This window comes from Arctopsyche grandis, chromosome 3 (assembly GCF_051622035.1).
Source record: "Arctopsyche grandis isolate Sample6627 chromosome 3, ASM5162203v2, whole genome shotgun sequence".
NCBI lineage: Eukaryota > Metazoa > Arthropoda > Insecta > Trichoptera > Hydropsychidae > Arctopsyche > Arctopsyche grandis.
Genome location: NC_135357.1, coordinates 31,432,812 through 31,453,419, shown reverse-complemented (window position 1 = coordinate 31,453,419; position 20,608 = coordinate 31,432,812). Strand labels below are relative to the sequence as shown.

At 34.7% G+C, this 20,608-nt stretch overlaps 1 protein-coding gene across 1 annotated transcript; it reads right to left on the bottom strand.

Moving 5' to 3' along the window:
- Positions 1 to 550: 550 nt before the first annotated feature.
- LOC143909029 (facilitated trehalose transporter Tret1-like) lies at positions 551 to 6,281 on the bottom strand. The gene is made up of 7 exons (XM_077426919.1): positions 5,952 to 6,281; positions 2,882 to 3,111; positions 2,483 to 2,806; positions 2,279 to 2,417; positions 1,623 to 1,843; positions 967 to 1,167; positions 551 to 885 (listed from the first exon to the last, which is right to left on the bottom strand). Exons 1-7 carry the CDS (start codon positions 6,010 to 6,012, stop codon positions 625 to 627), a joined length of 1,437 nt encoding a protein of 478 aa, XP_077283045.1. The 5' UTR covers positions 6,013 to 6,281; the 3' UTR covers positions 551 to 624.
- Positions 6,282 to 20,608: the final 14,327 nt, after the last annotated feature.

The window sequence follows — 20,608 nt, the reverse complement described above, 5'->3', positions numbered from 1 at the left end:
TTTTTGGGTACCAGATGTTCCGTGATCGAGATTTTAGTGACGTGCGCGAGATCGCTTTTTGCGGAATAATCACCGAAACCTTTTTAATTCGTTGAATTAAGGTTTGAAGATAAAAATCATTAGCTTTCTTTGTTTTTTTGTTCTCATTTATTCTTTCCCTTTCTTGTTTTATGAAATAATAGTATGTAGTTGGATTATAAATAAAAGTTGCCCTTTTGGATTTTAAATTAAAAAACAAACCTGTGTATGTTTATTTAATTACATACATGTTTACATATATTTTTATATTATTTTTTATATAAAGTATTTTAATTTTACTTGTCAATCAAAATACCTGAGTATTTACATATTTCGATTTCTTATGTATATTTAGTTGTTAAATATTTAATTTTCTTGGTTTAAGTCATGATTCAAATGTATCTACATATGTACATACATATATCAAAAATAAAGTAATTGATAATAATTAATTAGCATAAATATATAATAAATTTGAAGGAAGAGAAACTCAGGGATACATCTTATGTTCTTTTTTTGTTTTTGTTTTATTATCGCTTTGGTATGCATATATTACAATTATTATTACTAATTCAATTTTGTAATTATTGTAATGTTGAATATTCATCACAACAATGTATCAATTGTACTTTTATCGCCTTCTTTAACATCTGAAGGATAATGCATTAAAATATTTTCGACGGCTGTTGGTTCTTTGTTGGGTATAAAGATCAGGACGAAAATAGCACCGAAAACAGCAACTGTTCCAAAAACCCAAAACATTATGTGCATTCCAAAACAATTTTTAACAATAAAGTATAGTTGTACAACGACAAAAGCCACTGTCCACATCCACATTATCATCAACGTGTGTGCTAATTTTCGAAGCTAAAATAAAATAATATGATTACACATACATATATTATATAACATAGAAATTTATGATTCAGTTAAATATTTGCTTATTACTTGTGGAGAAAACTCTTGTTGTATGATTCTGAATGGAATTCCTGCAATGTTTGTAGAAAACATTACCAATACAATACCGAGGGAAAGTATTGGTATTAAATTGTATGACGACATATCATATCCATTTTTTTTTAAATAAGAAAACGTGCCAAAAGAAAACAGTCCTATTGATGAAATGAAAAATGCAACCATTAGTCGAACCTGAAATTTAAAATATATTCTTATACCTGTATATATTATTATACGGTCTCCCTCACGGGACCGAAAGTGAAACGCCCGAAAACGCAAATATCGGAAGGCAAAGATCTTAAGTCGAAAGATCAAAAAAAAGGGAGCATGGTAAACGGTAATATGTATATATAATATATATGAGTGGCATGCGGTGAAATTATCTCTCTTTTTGTCATACAGCCTTGTTTAATGTGCGCGCGCAGATACGGGAGGAAAAGCCTGTTCCTCTTGTTCCTGTTGTATCCTGCTCACGCAAATTAAGTAAGGATGTACGACGGGCGGAGAGGCCCTTTTTTATCTTTCGACTTAAGATCTTTCGATATTCGCTCTTTGCCTTCCGTTTTCGGGCGTTTCACTTTCGGTCCCGTGAGATAGACCCATTATTATATTAGTCATATGCTTTACATATTTTTCGAAGAAAATACCTTTATGTTGCTTGTGCTTTTCATCAAAAATGTAGAAATACATGCTGATGTAAATTGTTGGATAGCGATAATTATAGCCATCGTAGTTGGAGCGAACATACCTCCGGTTTCCGTAAACATATCTGTGGCATAACATAATATTGCAAACACACCAATGAAATTCTGGATTGAAAACAATGTCAAGCATATGGCGAAACTTTTTAAAGCATTCCAAGAAAGCACTGAAAAAAAATATAAATTTTTAGCCAATACCGATAAGATTCAGAGGGTTTGGTGCAAACGATCGACAAGCGCCAGACAGACTGAACCACAGATTAACTGGATGGCTGCTTTAAACGCAATTCTCGACTTCACGAATGATAGATTGCACATCAGTAACCTTTCGATGTGCACAGATGCAATTATTAAAATTGAGTTGGATCTTTCTGGCGAGTTTAATAAGGCAAAATTCGGAACTAAAGTATCAGAAGCACAGAACGTATACAGGGTAGGTATGACGGGACTTCTGGTAGATTTCGCTTAGTGTAAGTGCGAGCAGTGCGCACGCATAAGGTACACGTGTCGTTAATCTGGGGTTCAGTCTGTCTGGCGCTTGTCGATCGTTTGCACCGCATCGGATTCAGAATGTAATAGTATTAGAAAAAAGTTTAAAATACATAATTCTATCAGGCATTTATTCTGCTGTCGATTTTGTTGCTTCTGCATTTGGTCACGGATCAAAGCGTTTAAATTTTCACTGACAAACCGATTGTTTGAAGGTAGACTAGCGAGCCAGGTAATTGTCTTGATTGCTTCCTGCAAACGTTCCAACTCTATGTCTCAATTGATAACATTTCACTTAATGTGGTGAGTATCTCTACCTTGTACTGCTTCTTTTCAACTAGATACACCGGTGAGTCCGGCATCCAAATGAAGATTATGAAGAACAATACGGGCGCAGGGATCAAACACCACACCACAGTTGTGTACTCAAAGAAGGATCCGACCACAAAAGCCGAAAGTATACCAGCATTCTGAGCTATTAAAGCGAGATATGGGAGTTTGGTATCTTTTGGATTTATACTAATATCAGCCAGATACTTCGGTGCAACAACTATGGCTCCCGTGCTTCCAGCTCCAGCGAAAGCACGAGCTAGCATCAGAGCTTCGCTGGATCTTGCTCCTGTTAAAATGATCCATGATATCTGGAATTCATAAATATACATCAATCTACATCTATATGTATTGCTCAATACCTGATTGTCAGTGTTGAAGTATACCATGAAGGGTACGGCACATGCCAAAGCCGATACTTTACTACCGAATCTGTCGATGATGTATGAATAGGCTGGAGTGAATATCAAAGCACCGATGCAGAATGATGAAGCTATGATGGATATTTCATGCTGTGATGGTTTTTCTCCTAAAGGTGAGCTTTCTTTTTCTAAAATAAGCAAAACCGGAGATAGCCAACCAATTGTAGTGCCACAGCAGAATGAAATCAAGCTCACTATTGAAAACAATTAACAAATCATACTCAATATAATACAAAATACTGTTGCAATATTAGAATTTAGATTAATTTTATTTTTTAAAGCTATCATTTTAAAACATATATTAAAACTATAACTTCAGAAATTAGCTGCCTTGGTTCACAAAGCTTTAATACCATATGTAGCGATATTTTTTGTTAAATAACATTGAAATTTATATTATTAACCTCTTAATTATTTTAATTTATATTAAATTCTTTTACAAACTAAAAACTGCTCTGCGGTGATTTTTTGCCAAATTAAAACTGTTTTCTACAAAATGTTTTATAGGTTTCATTAAATAATTTCATTTTATATATGTATAAACAAATTAAAAATCATTTTTATCAAAAAAAAAAATTCGGGTGTGACCAACCCATGACTTTATCTATGTATTTGAGGAATATAAGAAAGTTACAAAACAAAATTCGATATTGAACTAATGAATACGATAGCGATACAAATTGAGCGCAAATATATGGAAACTTGCACAAAACAAAAGTTCTACTTCCGGTTTTCAGATTTTGTTCAAATTTTTTTTATTACTAAAAATCATTATCAGTATTATACACAATAAATATCAAAAAGATTACAATAATTTAAAAGGTCAAAACAAAATAATGAAATATTGTTTAAAAAAAAAATCCTACTTCCGGTTTTCAAATTCTGACCAAAACCTTATCAGCTCTAAGTTAATATATAAAAAATAAAAATATGAATTTTCAGCTTAATACGTTCAGGGGTTTGGACATAGTAGTGGGCACAACATTTTTGACCTTTCTACGAGGAAAAAATCCCACTTCCGGTTTATAAAATTTGCTCATTTTTTTTATTTTGATCAAATTGATACAAGAACTATACTTGAATTTTTTCGTGACGAAAAAACATGTTTAAGGGGTCGACAAAAATAGTGGAAGAAAAATCGAACAAGAGTAAACTCCCACTTCCGGTTGACAGACGCTTACTAAATTTTATAAATAACTTGGTATTAATCTTAAACTTCTATATATGAAATTTCAGTTCAATAAACCGAAAGGTTTCTGAGAAAAACATAAAAAACCTCTATTCTCTAGAGTAAAAGTACTACTTCCGGTTCAGATAAAAATATTTAAAAAATATAAAGTTATAAAGATTATTATTTGTATCATATGTAAAAAAATTTCAGTCCGATTGAGTCAGTGGTTTGGGAGATAATTGAATTCAAAAACTTATAAAAAAGAGGACACCTATGTATAAGGGGAGGTACCATTTCCGGTCAACTTAAAAATTTGAAAAAAATTTACGTCGTGTCGATAAGAATTTCAGTAACCGTTACTAAGTTTCAGTTCTATAGGACTAACGGTGTTCAAAAAATCCCCAAACACACACACACACACACACATTTTTTCTAGATCATAATAACATGATCAGTGATCGATTCTGAGTTCGAATCAGTCAAAACCTCAAGTTCAAATTTTCGCATGATTACAAAACTTCATCTATTGTTACTACGTACATACATACATACACATATGTAAAGTAAAAATTATAATACATGCTTAAACACGCCATATCAATATAAAGTATTACACTATTTTGACATATATTTTAATGAAAAGCGAATGAATAATAACACTGTTCGACAAGAAAAATGTTTCAGAGACGAGATATGACTTTTCTAATAGATCTATGCCCAGTGAACACGAATCTGGTAATAAAAAGTGTTGATTGGCTCGAGATTCGGAGATATATGTGTTTTTTAAATCGCGCGATTTTTCTATATCTTGGTGTTATTCGGTCGATTTCTCAAAATCTGTGAATTTTCTGTTCAAAATGAATATTGGAATCTACAGTCGGGTATTTTATCTTTTATTTGTAGTACTTTTTACTAACCTCTTATACGTTATCAATATTAAGCCAATGGTAAGCCAGTTATCAATATATAACAAAAATTCTATTGAAAACTGGCTTACCTCGATAAAATAAACGAAATTTTGTTATTAATCCACAAGAATAGTCGAAGTATGATTTTTCTAACTGGAATTTTATTTAATTCTCTTATAAAGATAATTTAATATATTATCCCTATTAATTCAATTCAGATTCGTGTAAATACGAGTAAACACTAGTACGAGCTTTTTGCTCGAAATTTTACCGATTTAAAATTCAGCAACTTCCAGTTAACCCTTTTAAACGAAATCAAAAAATAGTGTGGCCAGAACACTATCCTAATAAACATGTTTCAATAGAAAATACTCAATATAATGTAGTATTAACAGTGGGAAAAAATCCCAAGTGAAAATACGTAACTTTGACTTTTGATTTTAACTGGACGACTACTTAGAGAGATTTGAAAGCTGAAAAGTACTACAAATAAAAGATAAAATACCCGACTGTAGATTCCAATATTCATTTTGAACAGAAAATTAACAGATTTTGATAAATCGACCGAACAACCCCAAGATATAGAAAAATCGCGCGATTTAAAAAACACATATATCTCCGAATCTCGAGCCAATCAAAACTTTGTATTACCAGATTCGTGTTCACTGGGCATAGATCTATAAGAAAAGTCATATCCCGTCTCTGAAACATTTTAAAAGTCGTCATTTGTCGAACAGTGTAATTGTAGTATTTTTCTGCTGTTCATACTAGAATATGTTTACTGCAGTTTGCGTCATTTGTAATACATTTACGTATGATAATTTAGGTTTTTCTTCAATAGTTGAATGATTTTCAAGGTTAGCATTCAATATAAATAAATTTGAAATGTGTAAAGCTTAATTTACATAGACGCAATTGCTAGTATTGTGCTGTAGACGATTTTTTAGATACTTACCCAGAAGAGCAGTAAAATAACGGTTTCTCACACATTCGACAGACTCATGTTCCATTTCCATCACTCACGTAAGTATATTCGTAAGAATAAAAGCGTATCGTATACATTACACAAAATCAAACTAAAACTTCAATATTGTACTCGATCAGTATACAATAGGTGCTTAGTAATTTGTGAATAGTAATTTCACTCTTAACATTATTCATTTGAATACAATATCACAGACACTAAAACTTCCGATCTATGTAGATAAATTATTTATTTGCGAGCGAACTTGTTGTGTGTATGCTCTTTACGTTTTCATTTCGGCACTGACGAGAACGATGCCGTAGGAACTCGTTTTAAAACATTGCTAAATTTCGACGAATGCACATGCTCTCAACTTTTTTTAGCGTTTCATTCCAGCATTGATTTGATCAGGGTTGCTTTATGAAATATAAATTCGACAACTTTTGAACTAACTTATCGTCTTTTTTGCTATATAAATAGCCATAGCCAGCAGTATGGATCGGTGGTTGCGATTATCTATTTATTTATTTTTACTTTATTTATACCAGGAAGGCCTAACAAGTAAACCCAATGCACCTTCCTGGCCAAAGACAATTATATAAACATATACTCCATCCATAAAATACACAAATATATATACGTATACACAATATACATACATATATAAATACACAAATACATATATATATATATATATATATATATATATATATATATATATATATATATATATATATATATATATATATATATATATATATATATATATATATATATATATATATGTATATATATATATATATATATATATATATATATATATATATATATATACATATATATATATATATATATATATATATATATATATATATATATATATATATATATATATATATATGTATATATATATATATATATATATATATATATATATATATATATATATATATATATATATATATATATATATATGTATATATATATATATATATATATATATATATATATATATATATATATATATATATATATATATATATATAAATAAAGAAAAAACCAACATACATACACATTATGTCAAATAGTAAAATTATAAAATTATAACATGTGTAAACAAGTAGCTAGAAGCCATTTAAAATGTTCTGCCTGACAGAACTGTATGGTGCAGTAAAAACATCAAGGCTCCCAGAAAGCAGGTTGAGTAATCGAATGGCTCTTGAAAGGGGTGAGTCATCAAGCACATTAGTTCTCGCCCGAATTGGAGAAATAGAGTTCTGGAGCGAGATTCTATCAGTTTCTCAGGTACCCAAAGTTTAAGAACAGAACTTTAGGAAGGTGACATTCACCCTACTTGATTGATTCTACGTGAGGCTAAGGAGTCAAACCCAAGGAGTCCATGACAAACTTACTGGGAAATAAGTAGGGATAGCGCCCAAAACGTTTATGTTTAGCACTAAGAGGTTACCTTGGATATTTATGCTGCCAAGTCGTTTGTTTCTTATCGGAGTTTGCCAATTTATCTGATTTTCATTGATGAAACGGTTCCTGCATATGTCCAAAGAGCCGCAAACTTCTATGCAAAAGAGCCGCATGTGGCTCGCGAGCCACTCCTGCCGACCCCTGGCCTAGACAATAGATACATAAATAGATCGGGGGAAACTGCGTTATGCAACTTGTCCTTTATAAGGAGGTACACACGGTAGATCAGATTATTCGGGAGTCAGTGGTGGTTACGTGTGGACAATAATTTGGCAACAATGTGATTACTTAGTCTAAGTCCATGCAATACAAAATTTTCTGAAAAAGATGTTTACTGAATACGAAGTATTAAAATTTATTTTCATTGAGGCTTGGTATATATTCAAATTATTTTATTATTAAAAATACCTGTATGATAAAGAATCAGTCAAATGCATTTATGGCTTTATGCCATTGCTATATTGTAAAATTATTCACGCGAATTGAAATGAGTTTGACACACTTTAATGTCTACATATGTATATTGAGGGGAAGAAATGCATTTCATTTCAAAAAGATTTTTAATCGAATTTTGTGCAAACAATCAATATGCGAATCTCTAAATATTGACTTGGAATAATAACACTGTTCGACAAATGACGACTTTTTTTCTGGTTCAGAGACGAGATATGACTTTTCTTATAGATCTATGCCCAGTAAACACGAATCTGGTAATAAAAAATGTTGATTGGCTCGAGATTCAGAGATATATGTGTTTTTTAAATCGCGCGATTTTTCTATATCTTGGTGTTGTTCGGTCGATGTCTTAAAATCTGTCAATTTTCTGTTCAAAATGAATATTGGAATCTATAGTCAGGTATTTTATCTTTCATTTGCAGTACTTTTTACTAACCTCTTATACGTTTCACATGGTTTTCGTTAATTAGCTTTCAAATCTCTCTAAATAGTCGTCGGGTTTAAATCGAAAGTCAAAAATTCGCTTGGGATTTTTTCCCACTGTTAATACTATTTTATATTGAGTGTTTTCTATTGAAAAATGTTTATTGAGATAGTGTTCTGGACACACTATTTTTTGTTTTCGTTTAAAAGGGTTAATTGGAAGTGTGCTGAATTTTAAAACGGTAAAATTGCGAGCTAAAAGCTCGTACTAGTATTTACTCGTATTTACACGAATCTGAATTTAATTAATAGGGATAATATATTAAATTGTCTTTATATGGAATTCGTTGAACAGATCTGACTCGTTAAACCAGATGTAGTCATACTGGTCGATCATTCGCATACATAGGTTACTGTAATATAAATGTAATAGTCAGCATTTTCCTGTTGGATGGCTGATGAACTTTCAGTTTTTTTTATTATCATTTTACATTATTTCAATGTTGCTTTTCGAGTTCACGATTGTGTAAGTGGGTCGCAGTGAACACTGCAATCGAATATTAATTAACCACATATGTATTGTGCGTATTAGAATAATTTATTTTCGGAGTGCTATGACTCTATGACTCGATCTAACATTATTGTTTTCGTGTATGCCAGATGCTGGAATACAATACAATAATAAGTTAGTTTTTTTTCCCAATCAAAGTACATTATAATTATACCAATTGACGAATTTCATTGTATCCGCATGTATTTTAAATTCGATATCAAGGTTTTTACATCATGTATACAACAGGAAAATGGCCACTATTATTATTTTTTGAACAAAAATATCAGTTATTCGATAAAATATTATGTGATGATGACCCCAAGAAACCGGTAGAAAATTTATACATACATACATACACACAGGTTATATAATACATATGCATTGTGGAAACCTGTAATATATTGTGTATTTGTATGTATATATTTTTTATGATCAATTATTTTTTCTTCAAAAAAAGTTTGTCCATATTTTGACATTCAAATATATTTATTTTTGTATCTTTATGTTATTTAAATCACAGTTTCATAATAAAGTTTTGAAATATTAGTTTTTTAATTTACTTTATTGATATATAGATGAATTGTTGGATTCCTTCTATTGGTATTGCAAAAATGTTTTTTGTAATTCATGAATGAATATTTTTGTATGGTAATTGAAGGTTGAACGAAAGGAATGTATATTACATATGTAAATTTCGCATTAGAAAATGAATATGTAAAATGAGAAAATTATTTAAATGAAAAAAACATGTATATGTTGCAGTGGCGGCTCGTGATAATTTTTAGTGGCGGGGCTGCACTGAAAAGATGTCTAAAACATGTCACCATAATTGTTCTATCATGTCATAACTAGAGGTAGGACCGGAAGCACGCCGTCTATTGTTCCATTATTGTAAATGCTTTGTTAAAAAGGTTCCGCAAACCTTTAACAATGCATTTACAACATGTGAACAATGGACAGTGCGCTCTGGGTCCGCTCTTTAGTCATAACAGGACAAAAGTTTTCGTTATGCTTATCTATTTCCCGCCGATAAGCTTCGCTTAAATGGGTTTTTATGTTAGCCGATCCCAAAATCGTGAGATTACACACATTTTTTAAGTGTTCGACACTTCCCTCGTGTTTTTTTAATTTTATCGTTTAAATGTTTTAAGTCAATAACTCTTGTTTTCGTCCAAGATGCTTCGCCTGGCGACTCGCCTCCAAACAAAAGACACGTATAACAAAATAACGCGTTTTTTTCTGTACATCCCGTTAACCAATTGTATTTTTTATAAATGTCTGGATTAAATTTTCGCGAGTAACTAAAGGATCTACTAGTTGCAGGCTGTGAAATAATTAAATTGGGCGTGAGGCAGCCTAATGCTTTTATAGCGACTTTTTCGGTAAGTTCTAGTCGCGAAAAGTGCAAATTTTGTAAATATTTTACTGAATTCTTTTTTTCTTCTTATATTTAAATAAAAATTACGAGAAAAAATTAAACAGATTTGAAAAAAGTTTGCTGTTATCGAAATGAAAACGACTCACCGAAGATTTGATGAGGGCTCGTACACAACCAATTAAGAGTAACGAAAACGAATAAAGCTGTGATCGTGCGATTCAACTAATCAAATGTAAGAACAAGCGCGCGAAATCTTACACAAACTGACGTTTAACAGGCGAAGGCTGCCGACTATCCAGCCCAAAACGGCAGAGTGAGTGAAAGAGAAAGAGCTATCTGCAGTTGCAAATAGCTCTTTCTCTTTCTCGTTCCAAGACTCCGGGCTGCGTGGCGTTCAGGGCGGCGCTGTAAAACTTTACAGCCAGTACAGCAACATTTTAATTCATCTGTCACCATACAAGTTAGTGGGGTCTTCGAAACGGTCAACATTACTTACAATATCACCCTTTTGGATATGGGTGATATTGTAAGTAATATTTACTCTGTCGAAGGCCCCAATAGTTCGTCCATCCAACTAATAAAAAAAATATCATTAATAAATAAAATATTAAATGTATTATTAAACATATATTTTAGAATTTTATAGGAGGGGCTGCAACCCGGCAGCCCATTAGGACGAGCCGCCACTGATATGTTATCAAATTCAACATATTGTCTGCTACTATTCTTCTTTTATAAGTACATACGTACTACTTACATACATATATACATACAAATGTATATGGAGACGAATGCTTGTTTGTTCTGTAGGCGGGGTACGATGTGTTGACCGTATCCCGGCCTAACGAAACACTGTTGTGTGGTTCAAAGATGGGGTCACCAATGTAGGCGGGGTAGCGATGTGTTGACAGCGCTGTTGGATGATCAGAAGGTTGCGTAGATCACGTCGGAGTAGTACCAATGTAGGCGGGGTACGATGTGTTGACCTTATCCCGGCCTAACGAAACACTGTTGTGCTAGTTTTATAAAGTTTTATTGTTTGCCTATGGTTGTACAAAGGTATGGTATTTGTGGGCAAAAGTATGTCGTTCAGCGGTCTCTGGATATGGTAGAGTGTCGCTGGCTCAGCATTCAGCTATGTACGGAAGGTCTCTGGATACGGCAGTGTGTTGCTGGCTCGTCCGGCTGGTTGATCTTCCAAGTCCGCGTAGTGTAGTGGTGGCTGGTCAGGAGCTGTATGTTGACTGGTCTGCTGCTGTGTGTCGACGCTTGCTGCTGTGGGTCGACTGGCGTTGTTTGGGTTGTACCTCCTTTTATAGTGTTTTTGGAATGCTTGGTGGAAGTGGTTATTGACGCGTACGAAAGGAATTTTGTTTTCGTCGAGGCGTCGAATTTTCTGGAATGCTTGATGGAAGTGGTTATTGACGCGTACGAGAGGAATTTTGTTTTCGTCGAGGCGTCGAATTTTCTGGAATGCTTGGCGCCTTTCCGCTCGATGTATTTTAATGGTGGCGGCGTGTTTCGACCGTTTTGGTTCCACTCGACTGGTAGGGGCGTTCCGCCTGAGTTTAATATAATGACTGCAGGTGCATGTCGTCTGGGTTTCGGGAATGTAGTTTGTTGTTGCGGAATATTCTCGAAGGTTTCGATGACGATGACGACGACGAGATTCCTACATGGCTCTCCGGTGAGTGTTAACGATGTGTGTGATTTTGTGGGAATCTTGATGTGTTGGAGTCTATTGACTCGATGGCGTCGTTGTTTGTCCGGTTGTGCTGGAGAAAGTTGTCTCGACAGCGGGTCTTGTGTTGCATGCCGGTCCAAGTCTTGTTCTCTACCAGGTTGCTTATTTTGGGCGAGCTGCGTTGGTAGTGAAGGTTTGTGATGGCTTGGATGGTGCTGTTGTGCAGGCTGCTGTGTTCTGCGTGGAGTCATTCGCGTGACTGTTTTGCTGGTTGTGCTGGAGTTAGTTGTCTCGGCATCGTGTCTTGCGTGAAGAACGTTGGTTGAAGAAGTGCGTTGAGTGCTGGTCTTCGTTGGTTGTGCTGGAGTTAGTTGTCTCGACAGCGGATCTTGCGTGAAGAACGTTGGTTGACGAAGTGCGTTGAGTGCTGGTCTTCGTTGGTTGTGCTGGAGTGAGTTGTCTCGACAGCGGATCTTGCGTGAAGAACGTTGGTTGACGAAGTGCGTTGAGTGCTGGTCTTCGTTGGTTGTGCTGGAGTTAGTTGTCTCGACAGCGGATCTTGCGTGAAGAACGTTGGTTGACGAAGTGCATTGAGTGCTGGTCTTCGTTGGTTGTGCTGGAGTTAGTTGTCTCGACAGCGGATCTTGCGTGAAGAACGTTGGTTGACGAAGTGCGTTGAGTGCTGGTCTTCGTTGGTTGTGCTGGAGTTAGTTGTCTCGACAGCGGATCTTGCGTGAAGAACGTTGGTTGACGAAGTGCGTTGAGTGCTGGTCTTCGTTGGTTGTGCTGGAGTTAGTTGTCTCGACAGCGGATCTTGCGTGAAGAACGTTGGTTGACGAAGTGCGTTGAGTGCTGGTCTTCGTTGGTTGTGCTGGAGTTAGTTGTCTCGACAGCGGAATTTGTGTGGAGACTGTTGGTTAGCGAAGTGCGTTGAGTGCTGGTCTTCGTTGGTTGTGCTGGAGTCGGTTGTCTCGACAGCGGGTCTCGTTTTGCGTACCAGTCCGAGTTGTTCTTTTCTACCATGTTGCTTATTCTGTCTAGGCTACGTTGATAGTGAAGGTTGGTGGTCTGGACGATGTTGTTGTGCTGATTGTGCTGGAGTTAGTTGTCTCGACAGCGGCTGTGTTGTGTTGGAGCTAGTTGGCTCAGTGGCGATTTGTTTCGCCGGTTGTGCTTGAGTGGGTTGACTCAACAGCGGGTTGTGTTGGTAGCTGGTCCATATGTACTTTCACACCATGTTACTGTTGCGGTCGTTACAATGGTAGTGAAGGTTTGTGTCGGTCTGGACGGTGCTGTTGTGCAGGCGTTTTGCTGTTGCTTGAAGCTTGCGGTTGCGTGAAGCTTGTGGTTGCTCGAAGCTTGCGGTTGCGTGAAGGCTTCTGGCTGTTGCCTTGTCGTGGCGTTTGTTGGCTGCTTTGTAGGCTGCGCTGTGGGCTGCTATGTAGGCTGCGGTGTGGGCTGCTATGTAGGCTGCGATCTGGGCTGCAATGTGGACTGCGCTGTTGACTGCTGTCGTGGCGGCTGTTGGTTGTTGTGGAGGCTGCACTGTGGGCTGCCGTGTTGACTGCGCTGTTGACTGCTATGAAGGCTGCGTAGTTCAAAGATGGGGTCACCAATGTAGGCGGGGTACGATGTGTTGACAGCGCTGTTGAATGATCAGAAGGTTGCGTAGATCACGTCGGGGTAGTACCAATGTAGGCGGGGTACGATGTGTTGACCGTATCCCGGCCTAACGAAACACTGTTGTGTGGTTCAAAGATGGGGTCACCAATGTAGGCGGGGTAGCGATGTGTTGACAGCGCTGTTGGATGATCAGAAGGTTGCGTAGATCACGTCGGAGTAGTACCAATGTAGGCGGGGTACGATGTGTTGACCTTATCCCGGCCTAACGAAACACTGTTGTGCTAGTTTTATAAAGTTTTATTGTTTGCCTATGGTTGTACAAAGGTATGGTATTTGTGGGCAAAAGTATGTCGTTCAGCGGTCTCTGGATATGGTAGAGTGTCGCTGGCTCAGCATTCAGCTATGTACGGAAGGTCTCTGGATACGGCAGTGTGTTGCTGGCTCGTCCGGCTGGTTGATCTTCCAAGTCCGCGTAGTGTAGTGGTGGCTGGTCAGGAGCTGTATGTTGACTGGTCTGCTGCTGTGTGTCGACGCTTGCTGCTGTGGGTCGACTGGCGTTGTTTGGGTTGTACCTCCTTTTATAGTGTTTTTGGAATGCTTGGTGGAAGTGGTTATTGACGCGTACGAAAGGAATTTTGTTTTCGTCGAGGCGTCGAATTTTCTGGAATGCTTGATGGAAGTGGTTATTGACGCGTACGAGAGGAATTTTGTTTTCGTCGAGGCGTCGAATTTTCTGGAATGCTTGGCGCCTTTCCGCTCGATGTATTTTAATGGTGGCGGCGTGTTTCGACCGTTTTGGTTCCACTCGACTGGTAGGGGCGTTCCGCCTGAGTTTAATATAATGACTGCAGGTGCATGTCGTCTGGGTTTCGGGAATGTAGTTTGTTGTTGCGGAATATTCTCGAAGGTTTCGATGACGATGACGACGACGAGATTCCTACAGTTCTTTATGTAAATCCACAATTTTTCAATAAAGAATTACAAAGTTTGTTATATCTAGGCTGACCATATTTCCCATGACTCAAAACGGGACGCTCCGCAAAATTGTCCCCCCCCCCATACAAAAGAAGTTGCACGTTTAAATTTTTCCCTCGAATAGCCATTAATATTATCAAGGAATTATAATTTTTGTCCAAAATGTACAATTGATACTGATCAAATCAATCAGAAATTCTAGAAAAAGATTTGATATGTAACAAATGTACATACTATGTATTCGCCGCAGACTGTCAAACACATTTCTCATTTCTGAGAAATGAAAAATGTGTCACATCGCAGACTAACGAATTAGAGAAGAGAGTAACGAATTCCGACTCTAGGGGGATTCAACTCGGTTCGGTGATCATTGGTCACAAAGCGATCCCCCAAAAGTCACTAAAGTCTCTATAGCGGAACATCTGGCAGCCGAAAAGTCCATCATACTAACGATAACTAGCATACTAACGAAAACTCGAGTGCCAAATATTCCGCATTTGCGGTGTTCATAGCAAAAATTGTCTTTGTGAGCATCGCAATGTGACTAATAATCCAATTACCGTTCAACTTATATAGCACGATCAAAGTTCCGACAGAGAAGGAGAATTAGAGCGAAATCACACAGGGAAGAACGGCACGTCGTGTGCATGGCTCTGCGCTGTGGGTGGTCTCCTAAATTTCTTCAAATATGGGATACACCATTATCGATCACTGTCGAGCAAGGATAAATGGAAGGATAAAATTTTACCGAAAACACTCCAGAGGGTCATTTTGAGGCGGGGCCTGCTGGGCGTTCCATGAATATTTGTAAGGTGGGGCCCATTTTTTTCGCATGTTTAAAAATATCTAAAAAAAAACCACGTGCCACGTGCATCGCTGTGTGTTTTCGCCCTTACTCCCCAACATGTGTGCAAGAGAAATAACAGATAGCTGTCTTGTGATTGGTTGCTGTGTCTCATGTGTCAGCAGTGGTGACAGCGTTGAGCATCGGTGACCGTTTAGGAAAATACCAATCGACAATCGTCAAAATACGGAACAAACCATAGATATATCTATGGGACAAGCCTCGAATGTTCGAGACGATCAATATATACGAAAAATACGGGACTCTCTTGGTGAAAACGGGACGTATGGACAGCCAAGATATATCTCATGGTACATGGTACATGGTACATAGTACTTATACCGTGTGTGATTTTTGGAAGGGGTCAGAGCCCGAGATTAGGTCAAAGGTCAATATTTTAACTTTCACCTGCCGAGGTAGTGCTAGGTAATTCGATTCGTAAATCTGAATTTTTCCAGGTTTTTTAATTATTTATTGTACATGTTACAGTTGAAGTGTATCTTCCAGTTGTAATATATTTTGACTATATAGTTAGAATACATATATTCCAACTAACCTAGTACCATCTACCGTTATAGTTGAAGTGTATTTTCAGTTTTAATATATTTTGACTAGTTGAAATATATTCCGTCTAACCCACGTAAGTTGATTCATATGCCGAATTACATTCCAACTGGTCAAAATATATTACAACTGAAAATACAGTTTAATTATAAGTTAGTACCAGGTAAGATGGAGAGGTTAGGTTTTCGTGAAAACGTCACTCGACTAGTAAATTGAGTTGGAAAGTCACATTTTTGTTTTGAACACATTCTTAGAGTTATCGTAATACAGTACTCATTACGTTTATTCGTAAAACCTAGCAAATATGAACGCATTATTGAATTCTAAAACATTCGTAAAAACATCACAGCTGTCAAAACTCGACTGTTATATTACAACTAGCGCACATTGTTGAAAGTATATTTGCGCTTGTAGAGATATAATTTACTAGTTGAATTGTATTCGAATATGAATGATCTAAAACGTCAGTTGGAATATAATATAACTGAAAATACATTTCGACTGTAAAATATATACATATACATAATATTCCAATTTCCAAACACGTAGTAAATATATAATATGTAAATATAAAAAAATAGATAGAATAGCGTGTTCCACCAAATTCGAAACATAGTTGATGGTGTTTGGAATTACATAGAAGTATTGTACTTGTGTGTGATATTTGTAAAGTCCGGTTGCGTGTATAAAAAAACCAACACGTTACAAAACCACAATAGCACAAAAAATATGCATTAGATTATAGATTATCAGCAATTTTATCTCTGACATACGTATTTTTAACAAAATGATTATAAATCGTACTCATTATGTATTTTATTTTAATAATAACATTATATAAATAAAATTATTAAATTGAAAACCGTCATATATCATACAAATAATATCTCTTTATTGTAAAGTTGTAAATTAATAATGTAGTTATTGATTTATAATGTAGATACAAAAAAAGCCTTGTAAATAAATATATTTTAATGTTAACACATGGATAAACAATTTTTTGGAAGAAAAAATAGCTGATCATAAAAAATATATATGTATGTACAAACAAATATCAAATATATATATATATATATATATATATATATATATATATATATATATATATATATATATATATATATATATATATATATATATATATATATATATATATATATATATATATATATATATATATATATATATATATATATATATATATATATATATATATATATATATATATATATATATATATATATATATATATATATATATATATATATATATATATATATATATATATAATTTCACTATTCTGTGTGTCTGTCTGTCTGAGATAACGCTCGCCACAAGAAGCGTGGCAGCGGGGAAGTGGGGGGGGGGTGGCGAGTCATGTGACGTCGGGCTGAGCGACGTGTGACACACACACACTTCATTCATCATTTCGAACGGGCTCGATTGGTGAACGTGTAATGCACGCACTTTTTAGGACGATTAACATTACGTGCGCGCGCGCGCCTATAAATCACTATATTTATACATATATAACATATAACTTTATTTTAATTCGTGTACCAATTCCTTTCCGAAACCACCCTTTTGAAAACAACGGGCAACAGCACTAGTCATATATGTATGTATATATATAATACCGGTATTCTGTGTCTGTGTAAGATGACACTCGCCGTACTATAATAGTCGTTTCGATTCGACATACATAAGTACGTCACAGTTAAAACACTGCCAACAAAACGTATGAATATAATAACAAAAGAAAAACTTATAAATATGTAGGAGTCCTGAGTATAGGGAGGATTGCAGGATAGAGACAATTAAAAGGCGATCTTTATTAATGATCCACGTTTATTGAAGTATAACGTATACACTCGATGCGTTACGCATCCGGTCAGCGGCACAACCGCTACTTGGCCCACTGATACTCCGATACTGCCGACCAATCACCGTCCAGCCGGCATTCGATCGGCCTCTGGGGTACCAACTGTTAATGACTATAGCACTCACGTACAACAACTATTCAACATCACTCACTTTATCATACAACATGTTGCGAACCTTTAGTTATTGCTATATCTTAGGTTTCGCCACATTGCTCACCATAGATGTCTCTGTGGTTGTTTATCGAATTTAAAATTCGTATTGTTACATGAAAGTTATTCATCATTATTTATCGTATTAATACGATGTTTGTAATATATGTATACTGACCATAGATGTCAGATATTTAGATTTACATGTATCTATGTAATAATTATGTGGACCAGGAAGGCGCATTTGGGGTTTACCTATTAAGCTTTCCTGGTATATTCGTATATATGTATGTGAAAAATATGTATGTAAAATAAAAAATAAATAAAAAAATAAATCAATTATAATCATTTAGATTAATTCCTACAAATATATATAGCGTTTGCTACCAATGTCTCCTTTAGGCTAATAGACAACGCCAAGTCTCTGAGCATTTAGCGCCATCTATTAAAAAATTATTTAATTAATTAATTTTTCTATTGGTGTTTTATATTGTAATAGATATTTAGATAGGCGTAAGTAGGTAGTTTTTACCATTTTTTTTCATATTAAACAATTAAATATATTTAAAAGGTATTTGAAAAAAAAAATACAACCGGGTGCGGATCAAACATAGGACCGACATATTTCTTTTAATTTATTTTAATTTAATAACTTAATATGCCATAACCCAGGCGATGATATTTCATCGGGTACAACACTAGTGTATATTCATATTTGATGTTGTATATAATTTTTTTTCGAATTTTAAAAGAATATTTCTTCATATGTTTTAATCATTTCATTATAAAAAAAATTATTTAACACTTGCAATATACATTTGTAATTGAAAGACATTAAATAAATTTTTTTCAATAATGACTTCGAGAATCCCGAGACGACTTAATAAAGGAAATCAATTAGATTTAGTGAGTGGAAGAAAAAAACAGAATTATATAAAATCAAAATCTTCTCATAGAACATACAATTCTCAAACATCAACGTCAGAACATCTCGAATGTAAAATTGATGAAATAGCTTCTCATATTAAAAATAATCACAATGATAACGTTCCTATTGATGTTAAAAAGACACCGCTTTACTATGCCATTTATCCTGAAGGTAATTTGCTGGATAGTATTGATCGAGAAATCAACACGAAATTGCCAAATAGTCAAAGCCAAATAGTTTTGTGTAACAGAGAAGATAAACAGAATGGTTCAAAATCAAAATCTTCCCATACTGAAGAAATATGCCACTCTCAAACTTTAGAGGTTGAATGCACAAGCCTTACCGATGAATCAATTCCTATAAACCTGAAAAATAATCATACCGATGATAAAAAAGCGGCTTCGATTTCCAATAATGATCAATGTGAAGCCGTTGATCACCGAATCGATTTGAATAGTTCAAAATCACAAGTCACTCCGAGCGTAAAATTTGTTTTGGGCATTGAAAAAAGTCTTAGAGTAAAGTCGAATAAGTCGTTTGAAGCTCGGAAAATTTTCAATACTAATAAAAAGATGCAAATTGAATGTAAGAAGCAGATGTTTATAAAAAGTAAAAATTCTCGAAGGCGTCAATCATTCGAAAATCATTGCACTGACTTTGTTAAAGATTCACTGCATAGAGACAACGAAGATGTTAGCCATATTATATCCGTTCGTTCGGATGTAAATAGAAGTGAGAATTTTTTAGTTCCACCTCTATGCTATTCATCAAGGTCGACTTTCAGGGGAAAAAAGTCTAAAATCAACACCAGACTAAGATATTCAAAAAAAATCAAAAAAGATTGTATAGCATTCTATGAAGTCGGCAAAATATTGGCTTTTTCACGCACTGGATTAATGTCTTCACATTGACTACAGATTATTATAATTACCATGCTAACAATCTAATAAATAAATTTTATGCTGAATGTTTCTTTTTTATTTCAATATAAACTTCATATATAATATAATATAAAACAGGAGAAATAAAATACAGGTACATATTTTATATGAATAATATATTTGTTATGTAAATATAATGCTATAATTTCCTATATAAATAATATACTACAGTATAATAAGAAAGGCAAACATATACATATATGTATTAACAAAAAGGTGGAAAAAATATACAGGTTTTTCATTCCAAATTGACCCTTGACATTGAAAAGGAGTCAATTTGAAATGAAAAAGAGTCAAATTAGAATGAAAAACTTGTATCATAGATTTATGAGCATGATTTACACTTGAATTATCAATCCAGTGTGAGATTTAAAATGTCTCATAAGGTTAGATATCTGAGAAAATGATTTTAAACAATTTCCGCACGTCTACGATTTATAGACAGTGTGAGATCATTTATGACTCACAAAGTTCGATTTGTGTATAAATGATTTTGAACAAATATCACAGTGGTACGGTAGATATTTGACTGTCAAGGCTAGATTTGTGAATTTGAAAAATTTCAAACAAATTTCACAATTGTAAGACTTTTTTGTAAGAAGTGTATGTTTTTATGTCTCTCAAGGCTAGATTTGGAAATAAATGATATTAATCAAATGTTTCATTTGTATGATTTTTCCCCAGTGTGAGATTTGATGTGTCTTAAAAGGTAACATTTTTCAGAAAATGATTTCAAACAAATGGTACACACAAATGGTGATTTC

What these genes read in the sequence shown, in the direction of transcription:
- LOC143909029 (XM_077426919.1), bottom strand. Translation starts at nt 6,012, where the DNA reads ATGGAAATGGAACATGAGTCTGTCGAATGTGTGAGAAACCGTTATTTT. An exon ending in CATGTGCCGTACCCTTCATG is followed by an intron (nt 2,807 to 2,881) that starts GTATACTTCAAC and finishes TATGAATTCCAG; the next exon opens with ATATCATGGATCATTTTAAC. An exon ending in AAAGCACAAGCAACATAAAG is followed by an intron (nt 1,168 to 1,622) that starts GTATTTTCTTCG and finishes TTTAAATTTCAG; the next exon opens with GTTCGACTAATGGTTGCATT.